The sequence below is a fragment of the Notamacropus eugenii genome, chromosome 1 (assembly GCF_028372415.1).
Source record: "Notamacropus eugenii isolate mMacEug1 chromosome 1, mMacEug1.pri_v2, whole genome shotgun sequence".
Classification (NCBI taxonomy): Eukaryota; Metazoa; Chordata; class Mammalia; order Diprotodontia; family Macropodidae; genus Notamacropus; species Notamacropus eugenii.
Genome location: NC_092872.1, coordinates 662,676,959 through 662,700,879, shown reverse-complemented (window position 1 = coordinate 662,700,879; position 23,921 = coordinate 662,676,959). Strand labels below are relative to the sequence as shown.

The window sequence follows — 23,921 nt, the reverse complement described above, 5'->3', positions numbered from 1 at the left end:
TTGTGGTGATTAGCTTCGGCTGCGAATCCCTGCCAGTTGGGGGTGGGGGGCGCTAGGAAATGGGTTTGTGTAAACGGAAAAGCTACCCCTGCTAAACTTGGCCCTTTTCGCCTAGTCACCCAAGTTGCATGCTCCCAGTTTCCCAGGTTGAAGTGATATTTCCTATCTGTATTCTTGGATAATCGGGTAATCGACTGGCGTGCCTCATCTTTGGTTGTACTCCCCCTTCTCTGCCCTCAGAAATTCTTCTGGGATTTGTGTTTGATTTTGTCCCTTTCTTTTAATGGCCGAAATTTACGAGACCCAAGGGTGGGATTAGTCTGGTTTAGTGGGATTAGCAGAGCTGGTGGTTTGTGGATGGAGGCAGTGTTGCGAACCCTGTTCTCGCCTTTGGGTCGCCCTGAAACTTGCAGTCGAGGAAGCGCACATCACCTTTGGAGCAGCTTAAGAGTGTTTAATCCTCAGTGTGCTGAGGGCAGCTTGGGTAAGGAAACTTCCGAGAAGCCCAGCACGTTTGGTCTGAGCAGAGCATCGATCATAGTATCAACGCCAGTAACAATAATGATTAAACAAACAACAGAACTTGTGCTCAAATTCTGTGCCCAGTGCCCAGGACTGGCTGGGGAACCAGCCAGTGAGAACTTATTGTTCGTTTTACAGCCTAGATGCCTATCAGGGAATGTCGAAATCAGAGGGGGTGTGGTTTGATCGTAATCTTGACAAATGTGTGAGAGATGTCATCTCCTCCTACGGTATCCAGCGCTGGGTGAGGTGCTAAGTCCTGCCATTATGCATATTAATTATGCGAGCTAAAGATTTCAACATACCATATGGGCTGCGCTCTTCTACAGGATGCTGGCAAGCTAATAAAGAGGTACAGAGTTGGGAGCCGGCCCTCAAATTATGTAATCGGGCCGCAAACTGTATTCCTGAGCTGCCTCTTTAGGAATCATTAGGGGTCGGCCCGCTATGTGAGATGCCAGCAGGAATTCTCTGAGCTAGATTGGAAAACTGAGCTTCTTACTCTCACAACTTAATTAAATTTCTGTGCTTCCATAGATTGGCAAGAAAAAAGAGCGAGTGTGTGTGTATGTGTGTGTGTGTGTGTGTGTGTGTGTGTGTGTGTGTGTGTGTGTGTGTGTGTGTGTGACAGAGAGAGAGAGAGAGAGAGAGAGCGTGCGGAAGAGAGAGAGCTCCTTATCTACTGCTGAACCTGATGTATTCTTCAGGATTAATTTTCTAATACCATATTTAATATTTGGTTCTAGTCGTTGCTGACCACCCGCAGGCTATTTATTGGAGGGACTAAGTTGTAATTAAAAACTGAAGGAATATGTTGACAACTTGTTCTGTGCCAAGATCAATTGTCTTATCTCTAACCTTGCAGCAAGATTCACTAGCCTAATATTTATTTTAAGGAACTGCTTTGCCAGTGGGCTTTGCATTGGTTCTAGACACAGAGGGATCGGTTAGAAACTCCAGCTAACCAAATGCAGGGTTAAATTCAGGATGAAGAAACTTCTCCCCAAACATCAGCAATTATGGTAAAAAAACCAAAACAAAACAAAAACACCACTACCAACAAAACCATTTGTGGTGCTTCTTCAAAATAATATTAACCATTAGAAGTTATCATTAAAACAGAAAATTGCCAAAACTTGATGGCCTCCAAACATTAATGGAATGACTGGTCCTGGTTAATGAATGTATTCCAAACTACAATTAATCTGCACAGTTGGTGTCATGGGGTCCCTAATGTAGTGATAAAAGTTAAAAATGACTGCAATATGTTTATTCTGTTTTCTTCATTGATACCCAGTATGTGGATTTAGAGGGTGATAACCTAGGTGCATCATTCCCTTCTGTGTAAACTTAGGACAAATCTCCTAAGGGCTCAGTCTGGTCTTTGGTTTCCACCTCTATAAAATAAAGGCATTGAACTAGAGAGCATCCTAGGCCCCTAGAGGTGATTACTGTTGCCCAGAGATAGTTTGTGCAGTCACTAACTCCATTTCTGCTTAGATGAAGAGCTATAAAGTGACTGGTAACTCACCTCCTCATTAGCTATGTGACCTTGGCCAACGTACACCCCTCTGAGCCTCAGTTTTCTCATCTATACCAAGGGGATGATGACACTTGGATTGTGGTAAGGACCAAATAAAATGTAAAACAAATGTAAATCTAAATAGAAGATAGTATTATATAATCTCTCAGTCTGATCCATAGAGGAAAATCTGGATATAAATAAAGGGGACTCAAGTATTTTTTAGATTCATAGGACGGATGAGTGCTCAAGTAGATATTAAAAAAGCGTCTTGTTTACAGTTGAATCTTGGTTACATCTTGCCAGGACTCAGAATTCTTCCATATGCTGTCTCCCTAGTCTTTAGGCTTGAAAGGGACTTTAGTGATCTAGAGACCAGTCTACCACTTCAAAGAAAATTCTGTAGTATGCAGAAAGAACCTAGATTTATTCCAGATCATGAATTTATAGAGTTCAGAAGAGCTCTTGGAGATCCAAGGCCTGGACAGGTTGAGATTTGTCCTAAAATCACAGATCTGGTAAATGCTAAACGTGGGATTTGAACACAGACCCTCTCTCACTAAATCCCAGCGTCATAAAGAAAGAAAAGAGCAGTCATGTAAAAAGTAGTAGTCCCTTAGTAATTGTTGAATTGAAAAAATGCAAGACTATTTTGCATACTATAAGCAAAAAGATGTCCTTAAACTAGAGTTTTGAACCTGAGCTTTTAATATTTTGATAACAATATTTCAATATAATTGGTTTCCTTTGTAATTCTTTGTATTTTATTTATTTAAAAACATTCTGAGAAAGGGGTCCAGAGATTCACCAAGCTGTCAGAAGAGTCCATGCCACAAAAAAGTAAAGAATCCCCCAATGGCCTCATTTAGCAAAGAAAATTGAGAATTTAAGTGACTAGGCCAAAGTCACAAAACTAATTAAATAACAGAGTCCAGATGAGAACCTTATGCAATCTACTACACTATATTGCCTCCCATCCAAGGGACAGGTTGATGAGGCTGACACCTGCATCCAGTTACATTTATCCTACAATGCTTTCATTTCTATTCAGTTTAAAATGTTATTTTTGGAGTATACTAGGTTTTAGCTCACACATAAAAATCATTAAGACTTTGGCCTGAAATTCATTATCTGTGAATGGAAACTGAGGCTCTGCAGGGGCTGGGCTAGCCAAAACCCCAAAATACCTAGTGTGAAGGTAAGATGGCTTCCCTGGCAATTATCTTGGTGCATCTGGAAGTGTCAGAAATGCCAAGTGACCTTCTGAAGCCATTGAAAGCCAGTAGGGGGTCTGGGGGAGGAAGGGAGAGATTTGAGTGTTGGGGAATTTCAAGGGCTGTTAAAAACCTCTAAATTGTTCTGGGAGAGAAAGAGACTTCTTATCTTTAGAAAAGAGAAAGCATGGACCTGCCTTTAGGGGAAGATGCCTGTTACTGTTTGGTTTTTTTGAAACTTACAGGTATTTGTCATAGGATATGTAGACTTTGGAAACTGTAAATTTGTCACTGTAGTTTTAACTTTCAAAATTATTACTACACATATATATGGTCCTTATTTTAAATTTAAAAGTATAAATGTGAGATGTCTGGTCCTAGCATTGTGATATAGTCAGCTTCCTATTGCTAGAAGTATTAAATCATCTGAATTGATGAGAGGTAGTGTTAAGGGATTCTTAAGGATTCTTATGGGGTTTGTGGGACCCCTGGCTAGGGACATCTGGGTGGCACAGTGGATAGAGTGCCCAGCCTAAAGTTAAGAGGACTCATCTTCCTAAGTTCAAATCTGGCCTCAGACACTTATTACCTGTGTGACCCTTGGCAAATCATTTAACCCTGTTTCCCTCAGTTTTCTCATCTGTAAAATGAGCTGGAGAAGGAAATAGCGAACCACTCCACTATTTTTGCTAAGAAAACCCCAAATGGAGTCTTGAAGATTTGTAGGATTGTTTTTGTTCCTTATAATGATGGCAAAGAAGACCATAACAGATTTAATATTTTCATATTATTAGCTCATTTAACTTGAGTGACAGACATTCAGAGATCAGAGAATGCTTGGGCTATGTTGGCGAAGAGTCTGGGTCAAGATGTCAGTTTTTGTTCCCAATGAAAAAATGATCAGGGCTGTTTCCCTTGGACATCTGTAATGATGGAAATTTTTGTGGTTTTCTTTTAATTCATAAACTTTCTTTTAAAGTCTTGTTCTATTTTTATATTTGGTGGCCACCCTTGTGGTTCCTGGCGTTGGGGGATGTGGAGGGATCTATATGTCTGGTGTAGAGGATACATGACTCTTTTTTAGCTGCAATGGACCTGTGCTTACCAATCCATAGCTTATACCTACTGATTCTTCTGGGGCTGCAAGGTGGTGCAGTGGAGAGAGTTCCGGGCCTGGAGTCAGGAAAACCTGAGTTCAAATTTGGTCTCAGATACTTACTAGCTGGGTGACCTTGGTCAAGTGATTTAACCCTGTTTGCCTCAGTTTCCTCATCTGTAAAATGTGCTGGAGGTGGAAATGGCAAATCACTTAGTTATCTTTGTTAAGAAAACCCCAAATGTAGTCGTGAAAAGTCGGATGTGATTGAACCCAACTGACTTTTCTAAGCCCTCCCAGATTTGCTTCAAAGAATAAAGGCAGAGATGGAAAGTTGGGTTTGAACATCTAAGGAATTTTAGCAGGGACCTGTTTCTTTCAATCATCAACAGGGAATTTTTTTCTTTCTCATTATTTTTTCTCACCATTAAATAATTTTTTTTTTCCTGAGCCTCCTCAAGCCCTGGTTAGCTGTCTGATCTCTAAATCTCTAAAGTGTATTCCTTCACCTTACTGACTCACTACAATACACATACACCGGGAAGCTCTGCAGTTTCATCTCCTTCAGAGACTTTCCCAAGCTTTGGTATATGGAAGCTCTCCAATTGCCCTGGAGGTTCAAAGCTCTCCTCCTCCTACCCCCAAGTTTTACCCAGAATTGGTGGCAAGGCCTCAATGCTGCTCAGATGTCAACCTCCATTGTGCCGAGTAACCTGTTAGAAGGGCTTCCTCTGTGGCTTCAGAAAAAAAAAAACCAACCTCTAAATCAAGACATAGAATGCTTGCTTTGGATCTTTTGATCTTTTGAAACTGAAAGCACTGAACAGGAAAAAAAAATGGATGGCCGAATAAAGAATAGGAACCATCATCTTCATAATAATACCTTGCATTTTTATAGGATCTTCTTGCTGAAGAGCTACAAACACACACACACACACACACACACACACACACACACACACACACACACACACACACACACACACACACACACACACACACACACACACACTACGCTATTTGGTCTTCCTCAGCCTTGTGAAGGTTCTCCCAAAGGGTGCCTTAAGTTTTCATAAAAAATGAAATGTATGATTACATTGACACATTATTGTTGTTAATAATCATGATGATAATCATAATGAAAAGCCACTTGGGTGCTTTCTCCTAAACTCTTGTGTGTCTACTGCTGATGGATGATGTCAAAAAAATGCCGCTGGCAAGCATCTGCAATTTTCCAGTTGAAGCTGGGTATAATTTAGTGTCTAACTCGTAGGTTCCTTAGGATTATATATTTAGAACTGGAAAGTGCCTTCCAGGTTGCCTAGCTCAAGATCCTCATTTCAGAGTTGAGGAAATTGAGACTTAAGAGAATTTAAGTGACTTGTCCAAGATCAAACAGGGCATAAATGGCAGAGTCAGGAGTTGAACTCCTGTCTTCAGGCTTCTTGATCTGAAAAGGTACAGAGCTGATCTGAATATAAAATGTTGAAGAGCTCTGCCCTGAAATCAATAGAGAGAGGATCCAGACCAGGAATGGGCCCAGCATTTTATCTACTCCTCATTGGCCTGATTTTGCCCAACTTTTCTCAAGAAAAACTGGTTTGTGAGCCTGCCTTAGGCTATTTCTGGGGGCCACCTGAACATCAGCAAAGCATTTATTACATGGCCTCATCACCGAGGACTTCATGCATTCATGAAAAGTACTTGTTTTTTGTTTTTTTTTTTAAATTTGGAAAGTATATCTAATCATTTTGCATAAGAAAGAGTTGAGGTACTTTGACCTCCTGATGTAGGAAGGAATTTTTCCTCCTTCAGGCTAGTTGTTAATCAAGAAAAAGATCTCCTCATTCTTTGTATTTGGTGTGGGTCCATTGCCACCCTCTCTGATTCTCAGCTTTCCAACTCTAGAAATTTATTCTTACCCATAACAGAAATAGCCCTTTAACGAGTTCCTTTCCCATCTCTTTCCTGTCCCAAAGCCAAAAACAAACCAACAAGAACATAGGATTTAGAACTAGAGGGGATCTTGGTGTTCACCCCACCCCCACCCCATCTTCCAGTTTTTACAGATAAGGAAACTGAGACCTAGAGAGGCTGAGGAAATTCCCCAAGGTCACTGTTGCTCGTGAGCAGAAGAGTCAGTGTTCAAACTGACTACAAAAGTGCTACACCACAAAACACATTTGTAGGCACTGGGAATCCTAAAAATCTGTGATTTGATTTGATTCAGCTGTTTGCTATAGACACTTGAATGGGGGCGATGTGTTCATTACGCTCCACTCGTGAGCGCATCAAATGAAGCAGCAAATTGCCAACAGTCTCTTCTGCAGGAGCTCACCAACTGTTTTCTCTGACGAGGAGAAAAGTTGCTTTAGTAAATTTTTTGTGGTCTGATATTTTGTTGGAGGTGGCCTGATCTTGACCTGCCTTCTGTCTGGGAATATGAAAAGTAAGCAGTTTTCTTTGATTAAGAGAAAAAGGAGAATTTAGGATTTTCCCTGAAAGGACACAATCTAGAAAAAGTTGAAAAAAATGTATAATTCCTCTAATGATTTAAGCTTCTTAAGATGGTAATGATATTCCTTTGAGACTGTTGTTTTCTGGCCAGAGATAGTTGACTTTCTTTCCTTTCTTTCTCTACTTTTGTTTTGAATTATAGATCAAATTTAACATTAGCACATACATTGGTTTTTTTTTTTTCCAGAAAATAGGTTTTAGAGCATCATCAATGAAGAATAATAAGAATAAGTAGCATTTACATAACACTTTAAGGTTTGTGAAGCATTTTTATAAATATTATCTCATTTGATTTTCACTGGAAGGTGGGTGGATGATGTTATGATTCCCATTTTACAGATGAGAAAACTGAGGCAGACAGAAGCTAAGTGACTTGCCTAGAGCCTCATAGCTAGTTACTGTCTGAGACGGCATCTAAACTTAGGTCTTCTTGACTCCAGGTCTAATGCTCTCTCTATCCACAGCACCACCTAACAGAGGAACAAGTAAAAACATTTTATTTACATGATTCTTGAACATAAAAAACAGAATAAAACATCTGGATATTAATGTTTTATATGGGGTTGCAGTTTGGTATTGTAGGAAGGCTTCTGAGTTTGGAGTAGGGAAGGGCTTAGATTCAACTCCCATCCCTGACATTTGCCCAGCTGTGAGACCAGCCTGTTTCTTCACCTGTAAAATGGCAATAATATTTATACCCCCCCCCAAAATATGTTTAATTGAGACAATGTAGGTGAAACACTGCAAACTTAGCAGTTATTTTTTGTTATTATTATTCCTGACACAGCACTTTTCATCCAAGGGAGTCAAAGGACTCTGAATAGATGACCTCATTCATCCTGGCATGTCTCCGCGGGAGAGGTAGGAGGGGAACCTCTCTTATCATCCCGGTCATAAGGAGGGAAACACTGAGTCTGGAAGAGGGGAAAATCTCACAAGAAAAAATGAACTGGAGACTTGAACCTAATGTCTCTGTGGCCCTGCCAGACCCCTGTTCACCAATTTATGCCACAGGCTACTACAAGTTAGTGAACTAAGGACACAAAGGTGGTGACTCAAAACTTCTTTGCTAACAATCCTGCTTACTAATGAGTAATTACAGCAAATATTTACAGGGTTCCTTCCTACTTTTACAACTTCCTGCTGCCAAAGCACTTTGGAACATTAAGACAGTGCTAGAAAATGAATGTCAATGCTTCAGAAAGACTGGTTTGAACCTTCAAGTACCGTACAGATGTCAGCTAGTCATGTTATTCTGTATGACAGCAGTGACCACGGGATCTCTGAGCCTTAAAAAATCAATCTTCCTGAAGCACTGACATTAATTTTCTAGCATTCTTTCTTAATGGAGCCTCACAAGTCCTGTGGTTCTAAGGTATATGAAGCATTTTCCATACATTATCCCATAAAGTCCTCACAACAATCCTGTGATATAGAGAGTGCAAGTACAATTATCTGGATTTTACTGATCAGGAAATTGGAGGTGTTTAGACATGTTAAATGACTTTCCCAGGGTCACACCAGTAGTGTAGGCATCAGAGTCAGAATTGGCTTCTATCTTCTGCGATGGAGATCACGTTTTTTTTCCATTGCATTGAATTTAGGATGGAAAACAATACTTAGAGAATTCAATGTCTTATTCTACAACTATTTTAAGGAGGAGTCATGGCTGTAAGCCTTCTTTTAAAGCTGGGGGGAAGGGAGGGACTGACCAAAAATATCATGAGGTCATGGAAAGAATGCTGGCTTGGGAGTCAGAACACCTGGGTTCAGGTAGCAATCTTGCCATTAATTTCCTTGGGCAAATTGCTTTATATGTATTAACCTTCGTTTCTTGTCAAATGAGTGGGGGTGGGGGGGGCGTTAATCTAAATAACCTCTTGGAGTTCTTTCAGGTCTAATATTCTGTGATTCTGTGATTAGAAATAGGTGCTTTAGGGGCAGGTAGGTGGCACAGTGCATAGAGCACCAGCCCTGGAGGACCTGAGTTCAAATGTGACCTCTGACACTTGCCACTTACTAGCTGTGTGACCGTGGGCAAGTTACTTAACCTAATTGCCTTACCTTCCCCCCCTCAAAAAAGAAAAAAAGAAATAGATGCTTTAAGATCTAGTTAATGAATAAAAATTACCACTGGAAAGTAGCAAAGACCAGTTGAAAAAATATATGCTCACATGAATATGAGACTGAGACACCATCATTTTACACCAAATCATTTTGGTGGAGGGGAGGAGAGGTGTTGGGGAGAGTCAGTCAAAGTCATCCCCCTTTTCTTTGGGATAGCATTGATGATGTTTATAGATGATTGGTGAAAATTCTTATGATCACTTGCCTGTGGTCTTTGTTTTTTATCCACAGTCCTTTATTGAAGATGGGGTGGCAATAATTTTCTGTAACTTGCCATAGAATCACAGAATGTTAAAACCGAAAAAGAACCCTCCTCTCCTCATGACTTACCCAATTTACATAGTTGATTAGTGCTCAACCAAATACCAGAATGCCTCATCTTGCTTTGGTCTTCTGCTTCTGAGAACTTTCTGCCCTTCTTAGAATGGTAATGAATACATAACTCCATTCTGGCTGTACTTCATAGAGCTGCAGTCACATGCCTAATGTCCAAGAAGAAACTGACCAGATAGTCAAGAGGGTTTTCTAAGCCAGAATCTGGGGGCAGTTTTACTGTTACTAGACATTCCACATTTCACCTTTAGAACATTTATTTTTGTGCTTGCACAACAAATGTTTACTTAGATATTAAGATAAGGAAAGTATGAAGGTCACATTTCACTGGTCACAATGGAGTTTCTATAAATGTCTCCATAAGACTGTTAGGCTAGAGTCTCTTTCCCTCTCTCTTTCTTTTTCACTCTCCCCCTTTCCCCCTGTCTCTCCCACTCTCCCCATCTATCTGTCTCTCTCTCTTTCCATGTCTGTCTCTGTCTCTTTTTCTCTTTGTTTCCCTGTCCCTTTGTCTCTCTCTTTCTCTGTGTTTCTCTGATACATGGAATCATGAATGGCCATATTACTAGGGGTAAGACTGTTCTTTCCTGTGTTTTATTGGAAATCTTCCTTGTCACAAGAAAGTATTTATAGGTTAGCTGAGAGGAAACATGAAATAATATAGAAGTCAAATAGATTTGTCATCAGAAGACCTGGGTGCAAATCCTGTCCCAGCTGTGCATGATCTTAGAAAAGTCACTTAATTTCTCTGGGTCTCAGTTTCCTCATCTGTAAAATGAGGAGTTTGGCCTAGATTCTTTTAAATATCTTTGTTCCCTTCAAAATTATTCCTTCAAGACTCCCTACCAACTCACAAAGGCCAGCCACCCCCATCCCCCACCCCATCCTGACTATCCCACAGTATTTACTGTCTGCCATACATTCTACACCTTTAATTATCTTTCCCTCAGTGCCTCATAATCCATTCTCCTCTGTGGTTCTCTCTAGGCCTTGGTCTTGTAAACTCTTTGAGCCCAGAAAGTTTTCCTTTTTTTTTCATCATTTACAACACTTAGCACAGTTCTGGGCACATGAATGTAACTCAAAAAAGACCTGTTGAATTCAGTGATAGTGTCTTCTGGCTTTATAAAGCCCAACGTTTGTGCTGGTGTGGGAAGAAATCCCTTTACCTTCTCAGTAAAAAAGAGGGAAGCCAAAAAATTACTTTCTCCTTCCTCCTCGAACCCTACACCGCCCCCCCCCCCCCCCCATGACTGGCGTCCCCACAAGTCTCTACAGCAAGGCTAGGCAGTATCCTGACAATGATTCACTTACAGAAAATACCCTAGTTACTTACCCATAGACAAGTAACAACTGGTCAACAAACTAACCCAGAAGCAAACGTGGAGCTTCGGGGCAGTTTGGCCTTCAGATTAGGAGAACCCTCTTCCATGCTTCTGGTTAAGATCAGATCTCAATGCCCCCTCCCCCATACCTCAAAAAAAAGCCACAAAAATAAACAAACAAACAAAGTACTTTCTCCAAGAAACCTTTCACAGAATCATAGCACCTCAAGAGTGGAAGAACCCTCAATGGCCATCTAGTCCAATTACATAAGGAAGCCAAGACCCAGAGAGAAAGAATGGCCTGCCCAGCCTACCTCATAGCTCTTGAGTTCCATATCCCTTTTAGCATACACTAAAATCATTTTCACTTTGCTCTCCAGAGTATATAAGTGTATATTTATATGCACCAATATATCCTTAATGTAATAGGGACTATAATTTTTCTACCACCATCAGACTGGGGATCAGATGAGGCGACTTCCACAAAACAATGTAAACTTTTAAGCAGCAGGAGAGGTATTCTCTTTATGTCTCTTTAAACTCCTTGAAGGCAGGGATCATGTTTTCTGTTTCTTTTCTCACTACCCCTGATCATCTCGAATGGAGCTTAGCACATGCAGGAGAGTTTGTAATAACAGGAGCTGTAATAGTGATAGGTTGTGTGATAGTCCTAAGAGCCAGCGGCCTAGTGCAGGAGGACTGGAGCCCATCGGCTGGATTCTTTGCCCCAAATAGCTCTTCTTAACTATATCTTTGCTTGGACCAGTTCAACGAGTTATTATTGAGAGCCTAATATCTACCTATCTGGCTATCTCTGCTTGGCCTTGTGCTAGATACTGTGGAAGATAACTCACTCATTCCCAACAACAAACGTTTGTTCAACACCTACTCTGTACAAGGAATGACACTCTTCCCTTTGTTTATAGAGAGTGGCAGAGCTGGGGGTCAAACCCAGGTTGTCCAACTCCAAATCCTCTGCCCTCTACTCAGTCTTATTAGAGAAGATACTATCTAGCCCAAGGCTAAATGAAATATGATCATGATTTATTGTTCAGTCTTTTTCACTTGTATCTGACTCTTCATGACCCTGTTTAGGGTTTTCTTGGCAAACATATTGGAGTGATTTGCCATTTCCTTTCTCTAGCCCATTTGACAGATGAGGAAACTGAGGCAAACAGGGTTAAGTGATATGCCTAGGGTCACACAGCTTGTAAATGTCTGAGGTCAAATGTGAATTCAGATTTTCCTGACTCTGGTCCTGGTGCTGTATCTATTGTGCCACTTAGCTGCCCATGATCATGATAATGGCAGGCTACTGGAGTATGTAGATTTGAGTGACCTATCAGTAATCATGTTTGTTGAATTCCATCTTCTCCCCTCTCAGTGTCTTGCCTTCAACAACTTAGTTTCTTCATGTCTCTTCTTCTAGGATAACCCCTCCATCCCCTTCAATTATAGGATTCAGAGATCATGTAGTTGAACCCACTCATTATACAGAAGGGGTTGCTGTTGTTTGTTGTTTGTTCTTTGTTCTGGAAAAGGACCATAACATCAGGAAGGTGATATCCTGATTTGCAAGTGAGTGGATTTAAGTGAGGCAGGGTTGTGTAAAGTCACCGGCCTCACTTTCTCTTCTGGAGCCATCTGGATCCAATGGCAAGATACAGATCAGGAGCACCTGGGAGATGGCCCCGGGATGCAGTGGGAGACTGAGACCTGGGTGAAGACTTTAGCTTTAAAAAAAAAAAAGAAAAAAGACAGATGAGGTACCTGGGACCCAGAGAGGAGAGCTGGCCTGGTAACGGTCACACATTGGCTGAGCTGGACTTTGAACCAGGGTCATCTGTGACTTGATTTGTTCCACCTGTGCTACATGTCAAGGCTCCCTAGATCCTTCTGCCTGCTCTGTAGGGGCTTCAGAAACACATGCTCACTAGAACTTATCATCCAGAGGCAAACAGAAATGGAAGAGAACTCTGACAAAACTACCAGGAATCTCTGACCTAACAGAAATGCCAAACCATTTTTACGGTGGAGATAAAGCCCAAATCTGGTCAAGATAACACATGGTTTGCCAGAAAGTTCTTAGGCATGTTGTTGTATGCCTCAAAGACAACAAAAGAATCCATCCATCCATCAGCACTTTGTGGAGTGCCAGGAACAAACCTCTGACTTTGTTTACCTAGCACCTGTACTAGGCGTGTGGAGATTGCTTGGCTGTCCCAATGGGCTTATCCTTTCAGAGGAGCTGCAGAGCCAGTACAGTAACCTCAGCTCTGGACCGTGCCCTGAAGTACTTGGCTAGAGTTGCCAGAAAATGAAAGACTAGAATTTTCAGACTCTGATGGAAAAGCTCAGGCAGGAGAAGTCTATGACTTTCCTGCTTTAGCAGGTTATATTTTATACCCAAGAGACTTCTGCAAGTCACTGAAATCATGACTTGAGATGCATGTGTAGGCATGGTATTGGCTTTAAAACCCGATAGTCACTGAAGAAAAGTCTCGATGAGTGTTGAAAAGGAGCAGAGCCAGGCTCATTTCATATACCTCATCTCTTATATAATAAATCTGTGACTATACAATGGCACTTCTGGAGAGAATAATCCTGGAAAGGTTCTTAGAAGCTTTACTTCTAAGTTATCACTTCTACTTGAATTAAATTCATCTAATCAATTTCTAGACCTTAGAACTGACTTTTATTCAACATATTCCATTCCTTTTCCTTCTCTCCCGCTGCCAACTCTTTAATGAAGCCTTTCTTGATGCCCACCATCTTCCCTTGAAGTATTCCATGTGAAAGTGTTCTCTCCCTACTCAAAATTTCCTGGAGTAGAATTGGATTATTCTCCTTTGCCTCATTCAGTTCTGTCCTTTGGTATACTTCTTTATTATTTGTCAAGTGCCCCTAGTGAGATTATAAGATTATCAACTCCTTGAAAAGAGGGACTAAGTCATTTCTCATCTTTGTATATCCCCAGGGCCTAGCATAATGCTTTATATATACAAGGTGCCTAGAAAATGTTTCTTTGAATGATGTCCAAGCAATCAATCAAGACCCTAGCTCTCTTGAGTCTGCACCATTGCTTCTAGACAATTCAACCAGCATTTATCAAACACATTAGAACAGAAGCTGGCATTTATAAGCTTTACGTTTGCAATATTCTGTCTTTACTGTCACTCTATGAGATATGTGGTGTAAGTATTCTTGTCCACATTTTATAGATGGGAAAACTGAGACTCTGGGATGTGAAATGACTTAGCTCATGCATCTTGGTATTAGCAGAGCTCTGACAAGCATTGATCAACTTGTTTATTGAGGGCTTAGCATGTGCTTACTTGTCCACATTCAGCTCTGGACTTGTCCCATATTCATCTCTGTCCCCTATGATTTTGCTAACAACATCCCCCCTGAACCTCCTCTCTTCCATTACTGTCTCCTCTGCAGAGAATTATCAGTGAATTCAACCTTCAAAAACTGGAAAACATAAAAAATCTTCTTGCAAAGCTTCTCATCTTTTCAGAATGTCTTTGAGTTGGATTCAAATCCAGTTAGCTCCTGACTGCTAAATCCCAAGTCACCGTATAGTCTTCCGAGAGATTGTCTCTCTTATAATTCAGGAACTGGTGCAGCCATTTGTTGTTCTATGGACTCTTGTCCTCCAGGGAATGGCCAGCTTCTTCCCTTGATAGAATGTTGTGTCTGCTGTTTTTATTGTGTGTACATATTGTAATCCTGCCATGATTTAAAAAAAAATAAGCTATTCACTCTCCTGGGGGCACCTGAGTCATCAAAGAGAGTCTAAGGACATGGGTGGAGTTGGTAACATGAGCTTGGTCTTTCACTGGGCCGAGGGTATATTATGATTTCTGAATTAGAGGCCTTCTTTACACAGGAAAGAACAACTTAGAAGTCAGGGCAATAGAGGAAAATAGATTTTGAAGGAAGAATGATAATTCATATTTATGTATTATCTTAATGTTTACAAAGACCTGCTCCCCCAGAAAAACACACACTGTGGAGTAAATAGTATATTATTCCCATTTTACAGATGAGGTTAAGGGACTTGTCCAGGATTGTAGAACTGCTTAGGCAGCAGAGACAGAGACCAAGGCCTTCTGCACCCAAGACCAGGACTCTTATCTCGTTGCCTCTCAAAGAATAAAGGGTCCAATGCTAGCTATCCGGAGCTGGGTGTAAAAAAGTACTGATAGTGACCAAAACATTGGAAACTAAGAGAATGTGCTCCTGTTGGCACATAGATCAATTCTGGTAAGTGCAGATATAGTAATCTTATCATAAGAAAGAATGAAATGGACACTTTCCAAGGAAACTGGGAAGATTTCTATGAAGTGAGGCAGAGTGGAGCCAGTAGAACCAGGAGAACAATCTATACAGGGACAACCACATTATAGAGGAAAACTGTGTTAGAAGACTTTTAAAAACTCTGACAATGCAAGGTAAAGCAGGAGCCTAGACGACTAAAGATAGAATATGCTAGGGAGATAGTGAGCTTAAAATGAAGAGAAGGGGGAGGGAAGGAGAGGGAGAGGGAGAGGGAGAGAGAAAGAAAGGAGAGAGAGAGAAAGAAGAGAGAGAGAGAGAGAGAGTGAAAGAAAGGAGAGGGAGAGAGAGAGAGAGAGAAGAGAGAGAGAGAGGGAGAGAGACTGAAAGAAAGGAGAGAGAGAGAGAAAGGAGAGAGAGAAAGAAGAGAGAGAGGAGAGAGATATCATGGCAGATGTGGAAATATTTGTTTTGCTGACTATTCATGTTTATGATGAGGGTTTTTCTTTTTTTTTTTTAACTTTTTTCTTTTTGCTCATTTGGAGGGAGGCAGCAGGAGAGACAGATTATACATGGGTATAAAATAAGTAAATAAATTTGTTTTTAAAACTTCCGTGGATCCATGATCTCATTGATGTGGTAGTTCTTCCCTCAGGGAAGATTATGACCCATCTTCTGCTACTTGTGGCCCTGTTCTCCCAGCCATCTTCCAAAGCAGACATGTCAAACGTGACCCATGGCTCCAAGTAGTCACTGCTCAAATCAGTATTAAAATATAATTGGGAAGTATTAACAAAATGAATAAAAACACAGTAAAATACAGATAAAGTGAACGTGTGGTTTTCCAAATCGATATGTGGCCCATAGGTTCTAAAGTATTTGAGTTTGACACCATGGCTCTAGAGGATTTACCCAGAATGCTAGGAAGAAATCTTCCACTATATCTTTCATGCAAGTTGAAGGTCCTCTGTCTCTCCTACCATACCTAGCCCACCTCCTTTTCTGATCATACATTTCCTCAGTGATATCCTTTTCCTCACTCCTTGAAAATAGGTCCTCATTTGAAATGTGTTTCACCTTCCTTACACATCCCTTGCATTTCCCCATTGCCTTTGGCAGTGTTTACTGACTGGCTGACTGACAACCTCTCTGCTCTTTAGTAAGTAGCTGGTTCACTAGAGTTCTGCAGCCAAGGTAGTTATCACCTAGTAGTCCAACCTTTTGGTAATAAGCCTCTCCATTCTAGGTTAGGTTGGCCTCAGATAATAGGAATGGAATTCATCTCTGGGCTCATGCTCCAACCCTTTCCAGTTGGGTTAGACCTGCCAGAGTTTTGAGTCACTCCCACACCATGATGAGACATTAGAATTCCTTATGATATAATTCCTTACAGGTGTATCAGTAGTGCCCTAGCACTTGCATAATGTTGGAAGACCTTAAAGGAGGTCCCTGGCACTTTGGGTGCACTCCCTTTGGAGAATTTGTGGGCAAACACAAACAGGAATCACACAGGATTAGAAAATGTGGATAAGTTTTGATCTGCACATTGGAAACACCCATCCTGGAGCTTGTACACAACAGGTGCTTAATAAATACTTACCTGCTTGATCAGTGGGATTGTGGTTCTATGAAGCCATGGGGTTTTTCCATTCCTAAAAGCATTTAGCATTTGTTATTTCATATGGTCTTCATGACAATGTCATGAGGTAGGTTATTCCCTTTTGAAAGATGAAGAAACAGCCTCAGAGAAGATGAGAGACTTGCCCAGGTCATCCAGTGACACAGGTATAATAAGAATCCACGTTGCCTGCCTCCCACTGCCCCACACTGGCTCTACAATGCTTACTTTCTCCCTCATGTTCGTGTTATTGTTTGTCTTATTTAGTTATGTGTTTACATCATAAGGGTAGGGCTATTGTGTGTTGGTGGAGTCTGGAAATACAAAGTAGAGGCCCAGGAGAATTCTGTGGGTACGTATCACAATGAACAATTGTTTTGCTTGGCGGTGATGGAGCAAATGGTGCTCACTGCTATTCTTAAACCTGCCCTCAGCTTCCCCACCAGTAAAATGAGGATGCTAACATGTGCACCTGTTGCACAGAGCTGCTGAGAGGCCCAATTCTTGGCCTCCTTCTCAACCTCTCTGTTTAACGTGGTACATGTGTGCTCACTATGGGAACACAGCTCTGAACAAAGAGAAAATGCTCTGCCTGCGCATCAACATGGATCTGTCTGCTTCCAACATTTTGCTGCCAATGTCCTAGACAAGAGCAGAAAGGCAGGGTACCCCTAGGGTTATGTATCTCTCTAGTCCTCAGTCGCTATACCATGTGTCTGTTTCTACTGGAGATATGGATTTTCTTTTTGGCTACCAGATATCTCTAATTTCAGGACATTGGGGAACAGCAATAATAATAGCTAACCTTTATAGAACACTTAAAGATTTATAAAGATCTATCTATCTATATCCATCTATATACAAACACACATACACATCTGTCTATATATCTATACATATATACATACTCACATACACATATATACACACATATCAGATGTACATGTATATCATACAAATATACATATATTTCAAATATATGCATTTGATCCTCACAACAGCCCAAAGAGATGTGTCCTTGTTATGCCCATTTTACAGGTGAGGAAACTGAAAGTGAGTGAGATTGCCATGGTCACATTACTAGGAAGTGTTGCAGGTAGGATCTGAATCCAGTTTTCTCCTGACTTCCAGTTCTACTAAACTATGCTGCTTTGTGCAGCTTGGGTAGCCTTAGGCAAATCACATCACCTATCTCCTTTACCTCAGTTTTTCCATCTGAAAAATAAAGATTGGATTAAATGATCTTTCTAGGTCCTTTCTTTCTTCAAGTACCTAGAAATTCTATAATTCTAAATTGTAGTACCACTGTCAATTTGATGTTTTAAGTGGCTACCATAGCCTGGTTCTGTGACCAGGTCCAGAGGGAGAAAGGAAGAAAGGAAGGTAAAAATGATGGTCTGAAACTATGTCCTCAAAAAATGCCAAGAGTCAGTGATTTTTTTTTTTTTGGAACCTTCTACCTCCCAAAAGGGACCAGGGTTTGAAGGAAGGTGAAAGGCTTTAAGGTCAGCATGTTTCTTTGGTGGACATTGCCACCACCATCTTCATCATCCATCATGAGAAAGCTTGGCTTTGACCTTACCTCCATATGTAGCCTCAGGGTTGTCCTTGAGAAGGGCACTAAGATACAGCTGTGCTCAGGCCAAAATAGTATAATTCTATCAGCCAAAAGAGATCTGTCCTAGACTGCCTTTGCTGGTAAAGAGAAAGGTTGTCCTATCATGTAAAGTACCTTGTACTAGGAATCCTAAAACCTTCATTCTAGTGGTAGTTTGGTCACTCTTTAACTTTGGACAAGTTAGTTTTTTCTTTGTAAATAATTTTTTTCCATCTGTCAAACTGAGATGATGTTATATACCATATATATATATATATATACCATTTTGCCAGGTTGTTAAGATATCATTATTGTTGTTAGCAAAAAAAATTCAAACAAATTTCAGAAATTCAAAAATGTTTACAAAATTCAAATAAATGTTAAGATATTATTGTTGGTAAAAGTAATAATAAAAACTCAAACCACCAACTTGCCTGTTTTTCCCCCATCTTGAAAATTTATGAGATGATGAACCTGAAAATCCTGTTTCAGCTTTCTTTTCCCACTTCATTAACCAGAGAGGTTGAGAAAGGGGCCTAGAATTGGGGGTGAGGTCGCTGTACACATTAGCATCCTCATTATACTGGTGGGTAAGCTGAGGCAAGGTGAAGTGACTTCCTGTGGTAAGTGTGTGAGTCAAAGTCAAATCTCTAACTCCATTGGAGATGTCAAAATCAAGTCTCTAACTCGATTCTCTTTGCCACACATGCCTCTTAGTGTGAAGATTAGGGTCTGTTCCTGAAAATTAGTAACTGAAATAATGTCATAGAAGGGGTGGAGTCGGGGGATAGGTCAGGGGCTGGGAAGAATTTTGAACTTGAGTTAACACACACATATACACACATATGCTTGGACTTGGGGTTATCTATTTTTCATCAGGTACATAAAGTTCTGGATTGTAGCCCATTGACCAGAGACATGATGTGGACGGTTATCCTTTGCTGGGCTGGGAAGGTTTCTGCTGGCTTTGGCCCTACTGAGCAAAGTCCGCTTGTTAACTAGAGTTCACACAGACTCTTTGCCAGGCCTGCCCAGAATCCTGTCTCCTGTAACTTCCTGTGGTCTTGCATAATATTTCCTTGCTTTTTGAATGACTGCCCTGGATGTTGGGGCTGTTCAGTTACACTGTGCAAGGGAAAGCAGGATGTGGATCTGGGTGTGGGATTGTGTGTGTGTGTGTGTGTGTGTGTGTGTGCATGTATGTATGTATGTATGTGAATAAGCCAAAGTACTCCTGGAGTATAGACAGACCTGATCCCGGAAAAGTTTCTCAAACGTTTCTAAAAGATCCTCTTCTAGACCCTGTCTCCTCAACCAGAAATAAAGGGGTTGGACTATTTGCTTTATAAGGTTCCTGGCTGGGGAAGGCAATAGGGAGACAAAACAGACAATTTCTGTACGATCAGCCTCTCCTTATAAAAGGACTCATATGTTGGGTTTCCCCTAAGCCCTAAGAAACAGGCTAAAACATGGACCTAAAGCCTGAAAGAGAACCTCTCATCAGAACCCTCTTTGGGTGTCTCAAATTTGGTAAAGCTGAGTTTATAAACCTGAAAGGAAAATAGCAACATAGAAAAGGGTTTATAGTTACTTTTTGCTGGTTATCCTTTCTGAGATTATGTAGAAGGATGAAGGTCACAGGGAAAACATTTTATCAGAAGAATTAGACTGGGCCACAGACGAAGAGTCAGGAGAAACCTTAGAATACTTGGATTCTAGTTCTAGCGCTTCCACTAACTAGTTGTAGGGCCTAACTGTTCTGGTCTTCACTTTCTTCCTCTGTAAAATGAACTATATCAGTGGTGACAAATTCAAAGAGAAATGGAGGTCACTCAACCTTATATAAGGGATATATATTGACTCAGAAAACAGCATATTAACATTATCTATATTATATTGTATTTTTATGTATTTATTTTTAAAATAATTTCCCAATTGCATTTAATTGGGTTCTCCATGTTTGGGATGTGTGGTGTGCCCTCAAGTTCTAACATTGTGAACATGTGAACAAAGCTGGGAAAGAGGTCACAGTGAGATCTCTGCCCTTTTTTTGAGGTCAGTAAGTTAATATGCATTTATTAAGTGCCTATTACATACATGCCAGGCACTGTGCTAAGTGATGGGCATAAAAAGGAAGACAAAAACCAGCCTTTGCTTTCCTCAAGGAGCTCAATATCTAACGTGGGAGACAACATGTCAACAACTATGCACAGATAAGACATATCCTGGATGAAAGAGAGAAAATTACTTGGCCAAGGTCAGATTGGTAATCAGTAGCAGAGAGAGGTTTTCAAACCCTAGTCCTCCAGCTCCAAATTTAGTGCCTTTTCCACTTTACCTTCATGACCCAGTATTTTGTGAGCTGGTCTACATCCACCATGCATATGTGCTTGCTGTGGGAACACGGCTCTGAATAAATGATGAAATAATTGCTGGCAGAACTAGTTTTCCCTCAGTGTTCCTATGCCATGGTTTTCTACTAAGCTGGCTTTATTATTTTATTTTGTCAATGCCTTTTAAAAATTTTATAGCCAGTTATAATGCCCCCACACCCAAATTGTCACCTTTTTTTCCTCCTCTGATTTTTACAGGTTATGTTTATGTGTTAGTGAAATAAAAGGGAAAAAGAGTAGCGTACAAATTGCTTAAAAATGGAATATGATAAAAATTGGCTCTGCGGCTGAGGAGCATGCTGTCAGTAAAACATGCTGCTGCATTTTATAGTCATACTTTCCTAAGGCTAATTATTAGCAACTTCCTGGCCATTTTGGAGAGTTTGGTTGATGGTGGTAGGGAGGATTAGATTATGGTCTCAAATAAAACTCTCTCTTCCACTGTTCCTGTTCTATATTCTCTTTCTAGGCTCTTAAGGATTTGTTTTAAAATTGGATTACTAGGTTTCTTTGATTTCATCTGGAGGCTTAATTTGAAAATGGGCATAATTGTCTAAGCTTCAGAAGAAAATTGTTTTCCTAGGGCTCTCTATGCTCCCTGCTTTGAGATTATCAGATATCTTCTGAATTTAAACCCTTGATAAAGCTAATCAGCTTTAGCACATTGGTTTAAAAGCTCTTTTCCAGGTTCTGAAAACAATATTTTGTAACAAAATTTAGTGTCTGTGAAGGAATATCTTCCAGGTTGTCTGCTATCTATATAAATTATCTTATATAACAGTTTTTCTAATTATACTCCCTGTTCGTATGGATTCACCCAGTAATCCTTTTTCTAGAATTTCTGGCCAAACTGCTATTCAAATTTCTGGGCTTAATCACCTTTTGATGCGCGCGCGCGTGTGTGTGTGTGTGTGTGTGTGTGTGTGTGTGTGTGTGTGTGTGTGTGTGTGTGTGTGTTAGGAAGGAGCTATGTTCAAAATGGATGAAATTATCACTGTTGATTTTCTTTTTCTGTGTCTACACTGGGGGTAGAAATGCAGATGGTTTCCTAAGTAGCCCTCAATTTGTTCATGGTCTTTACCTCAAACTGTAACTCTTCCTGAGCGTAAGCAGTCATGGTCCGAGGCTGGGGTGGGGCCACCCTAATGGGGAAGGAAGGGGAGGAATACCAAACTGGACCTCAGTTTTATGAAACAAGACTTTGTTGAAATTGATACTTTGGTACAATGAACGGAGAGCTGTTGTTGCTATGACAACCCCTACGTGGAAAAATTCATGCTGCCTGCAGATGATTTTTGCAGTGCTCAGTGTTAATCTGATAAATGTCTTTTTTAATAGTAGTTTGTTGGCTAATGGGGAGGATGAAGTCAACCTTCACTAACCAAAAGGAGGATGGGAATTTTTGAAGCCTCTGGCTCATTGGAAAACAATAGCTAAATATCTCTTTTTGTTTGGAGAGCCATGATAATATGATAAACTTGAATGACATCAAACAGCAGTATAGTAGTGTATAAGTTTTGTAGCCACCTGGCTTGATCCTTCAGAGAAAGCTGGGGACTAGGGGGCTGGGGAAGCAGTGTTTGCTACATGTTCCAGAAATTTACTTGGAGCATCATTTAGGGATATTAATTCTCAAAACAGGGGAAAGGTTCTTAATCCTGTATCCATTACATTTCTAAAAACTGTAATAACTATATTTCAATACAATTGGTTTCTTCTGTAATCCAATGTATTTGATTTTACATTTGTAAAACATGATTCTGAGAAGAGGTCCATAGACTTCATCAGTCTGACAAAGAGTTCTGTGACCCTTCCAGAAAAGTTAAGAACTCTTGCTCTAAATGATTTATCTTTGAATTGCCATAAGAGGGCTCGTTTCTTGTCAGGTATTGATCTAAAATGCAGGGATACAAAGAAAGGCAAAAATCACAAAAAAGCAGTCTCTACCCTCAGGGAGCTAAAAGGAAAGACAACACTGAAAAAAAAAAATGTACCTTTGATATATATAGGATATCGCAGAATCCTTAAAGAAGATATGCTGTGGGGCATTTAACTCTTTCCCCATTTGTTTTCAACAGAAATACATCTTCAAATATTGGTCCTCCATATGTCACTAAATCAGATGCCTTTGACATTTCATTATATGCGTGGGAGGTGTCAGAGACTACCAGAGAAAGCCTTAGTTTATACATCTGGAATTTAGGGGCCAGGTATGTTTCCTAAAGAAGTCTAGAACTTTGGACCAAGGATTCCATCAATGGAGCTTCTTCCCAAGGGGGAAACTCTATCTACCAATGCATATCAGGATCTGTTCTGCTGTTTAGGTCTTAGATAAAGAGTTACCCTGGGGCACTGAGAGATTGTAATTTGTTCAGGGTTATGTTGCCAATATTTTTTTTTATGTTGCCAATATTTGAAAATTGGGAAGAAGGAAACTCAGGTCTTGATGATTTCAAGACCAGCTCTTCATTAACTATGCCACTCTGCCTCCATCTGGAATCTGGGAATGATGGACAATCCCTGGCCCTTTCCCTTATCCTGTTTGAGAATATTGACTTTTGGGAAGTGGGAGAAATGCTATGTGGTTATTTCTGTTACTACATATTATTATGCTGGAATGCTATTTTAGCTCTGTTCTCTGTGATCTTCTGTGGGGCAGCTTTCTAAGGAAGGCCTTTGATAGTGTGGTCACTACTTCTCCTTGGTTGGGGTCCAAAATAAACCTGCTACGCATTGTCCACCTGGTAATCTATCCTTGTTTAAGCCAGTGGAGAAAAATTGCATGAACTTTGGCACATCATGGAGTGGTAAAAGTAATGGTCTTATTAGAAAGAGCACTGGTTTGGGGGTCAGGTGTCTCTGAATAATTGTAGAAGAACTTAACCTTCTTAAACAACTTCCTCATCTATAAAAGGGGGTTAATAATCCTTATACGATGTATTTTTACAAAGTTGTGAGGTGGCACAGTGGATAGAGAAAGCGCTGGGCCTGGAATCAAGAAGACCAGAGTTCAAATCTGGCTTCATATATTTATTAGCTATGTGATCCTGGGCACATAGCTTAACCCAGTTTGCCACAATTTGAGGGCAGCTAGGTGGTACGGTGGATAGAGGGCCTCTCCTGAAGTCAGGAAGACTCAGTTTCTTCATCTGTAAAATGAGCTGGAGAAGGAAATGGTAAACCACTCCAGTGTCTTTGCCAGGAAAACCCCAAATGGGGTCACAGAGAGCTGGACATGACTGAAATGACTAAATAACCACAATAAAAGAAAAACACTTGGTTATAAACCTTATAACAATGTACAAATAGTAATGTATTAAGGTATGAGTCTTTTGTCCTGTCTTCGCAATCAAATTAACCATCATCCTTAGCAAGA

At 40.5% G+C, this 23,921-nt stretch overlaps 1 protein-coding gene across 2 annotated transcripts in view; it reads left to right on the top strand.

The window, feature by feature from the left end:
- The window catches only part of EPAS1 (endothelial PAS domain protein 1), a 107,110-nt gene that overhangs the window by 1,978 nt on the left and 81,211 nt on the right, over window positions 1–23,921 (top strand). The window contains exon 1 of one of the 2 annotated variants that reach the window (XM_072635705.1): window positions 7,701–7,732. The exons of the other annotated variant lie outside the window; for it this stretch is intronic. Coding sequence (XP_072491806.1) covers window positions 7,716–7,732 — 17 coding nt within the window. The 5' untranslated portion in view covers window positions 7,701–7,715. Of the gene's footprint in view, window positions 1–7,700; window positions 7,733–23,921 lie in introns of those variants that run through there. 2 annotated transcript variants of the gene reach the window in all.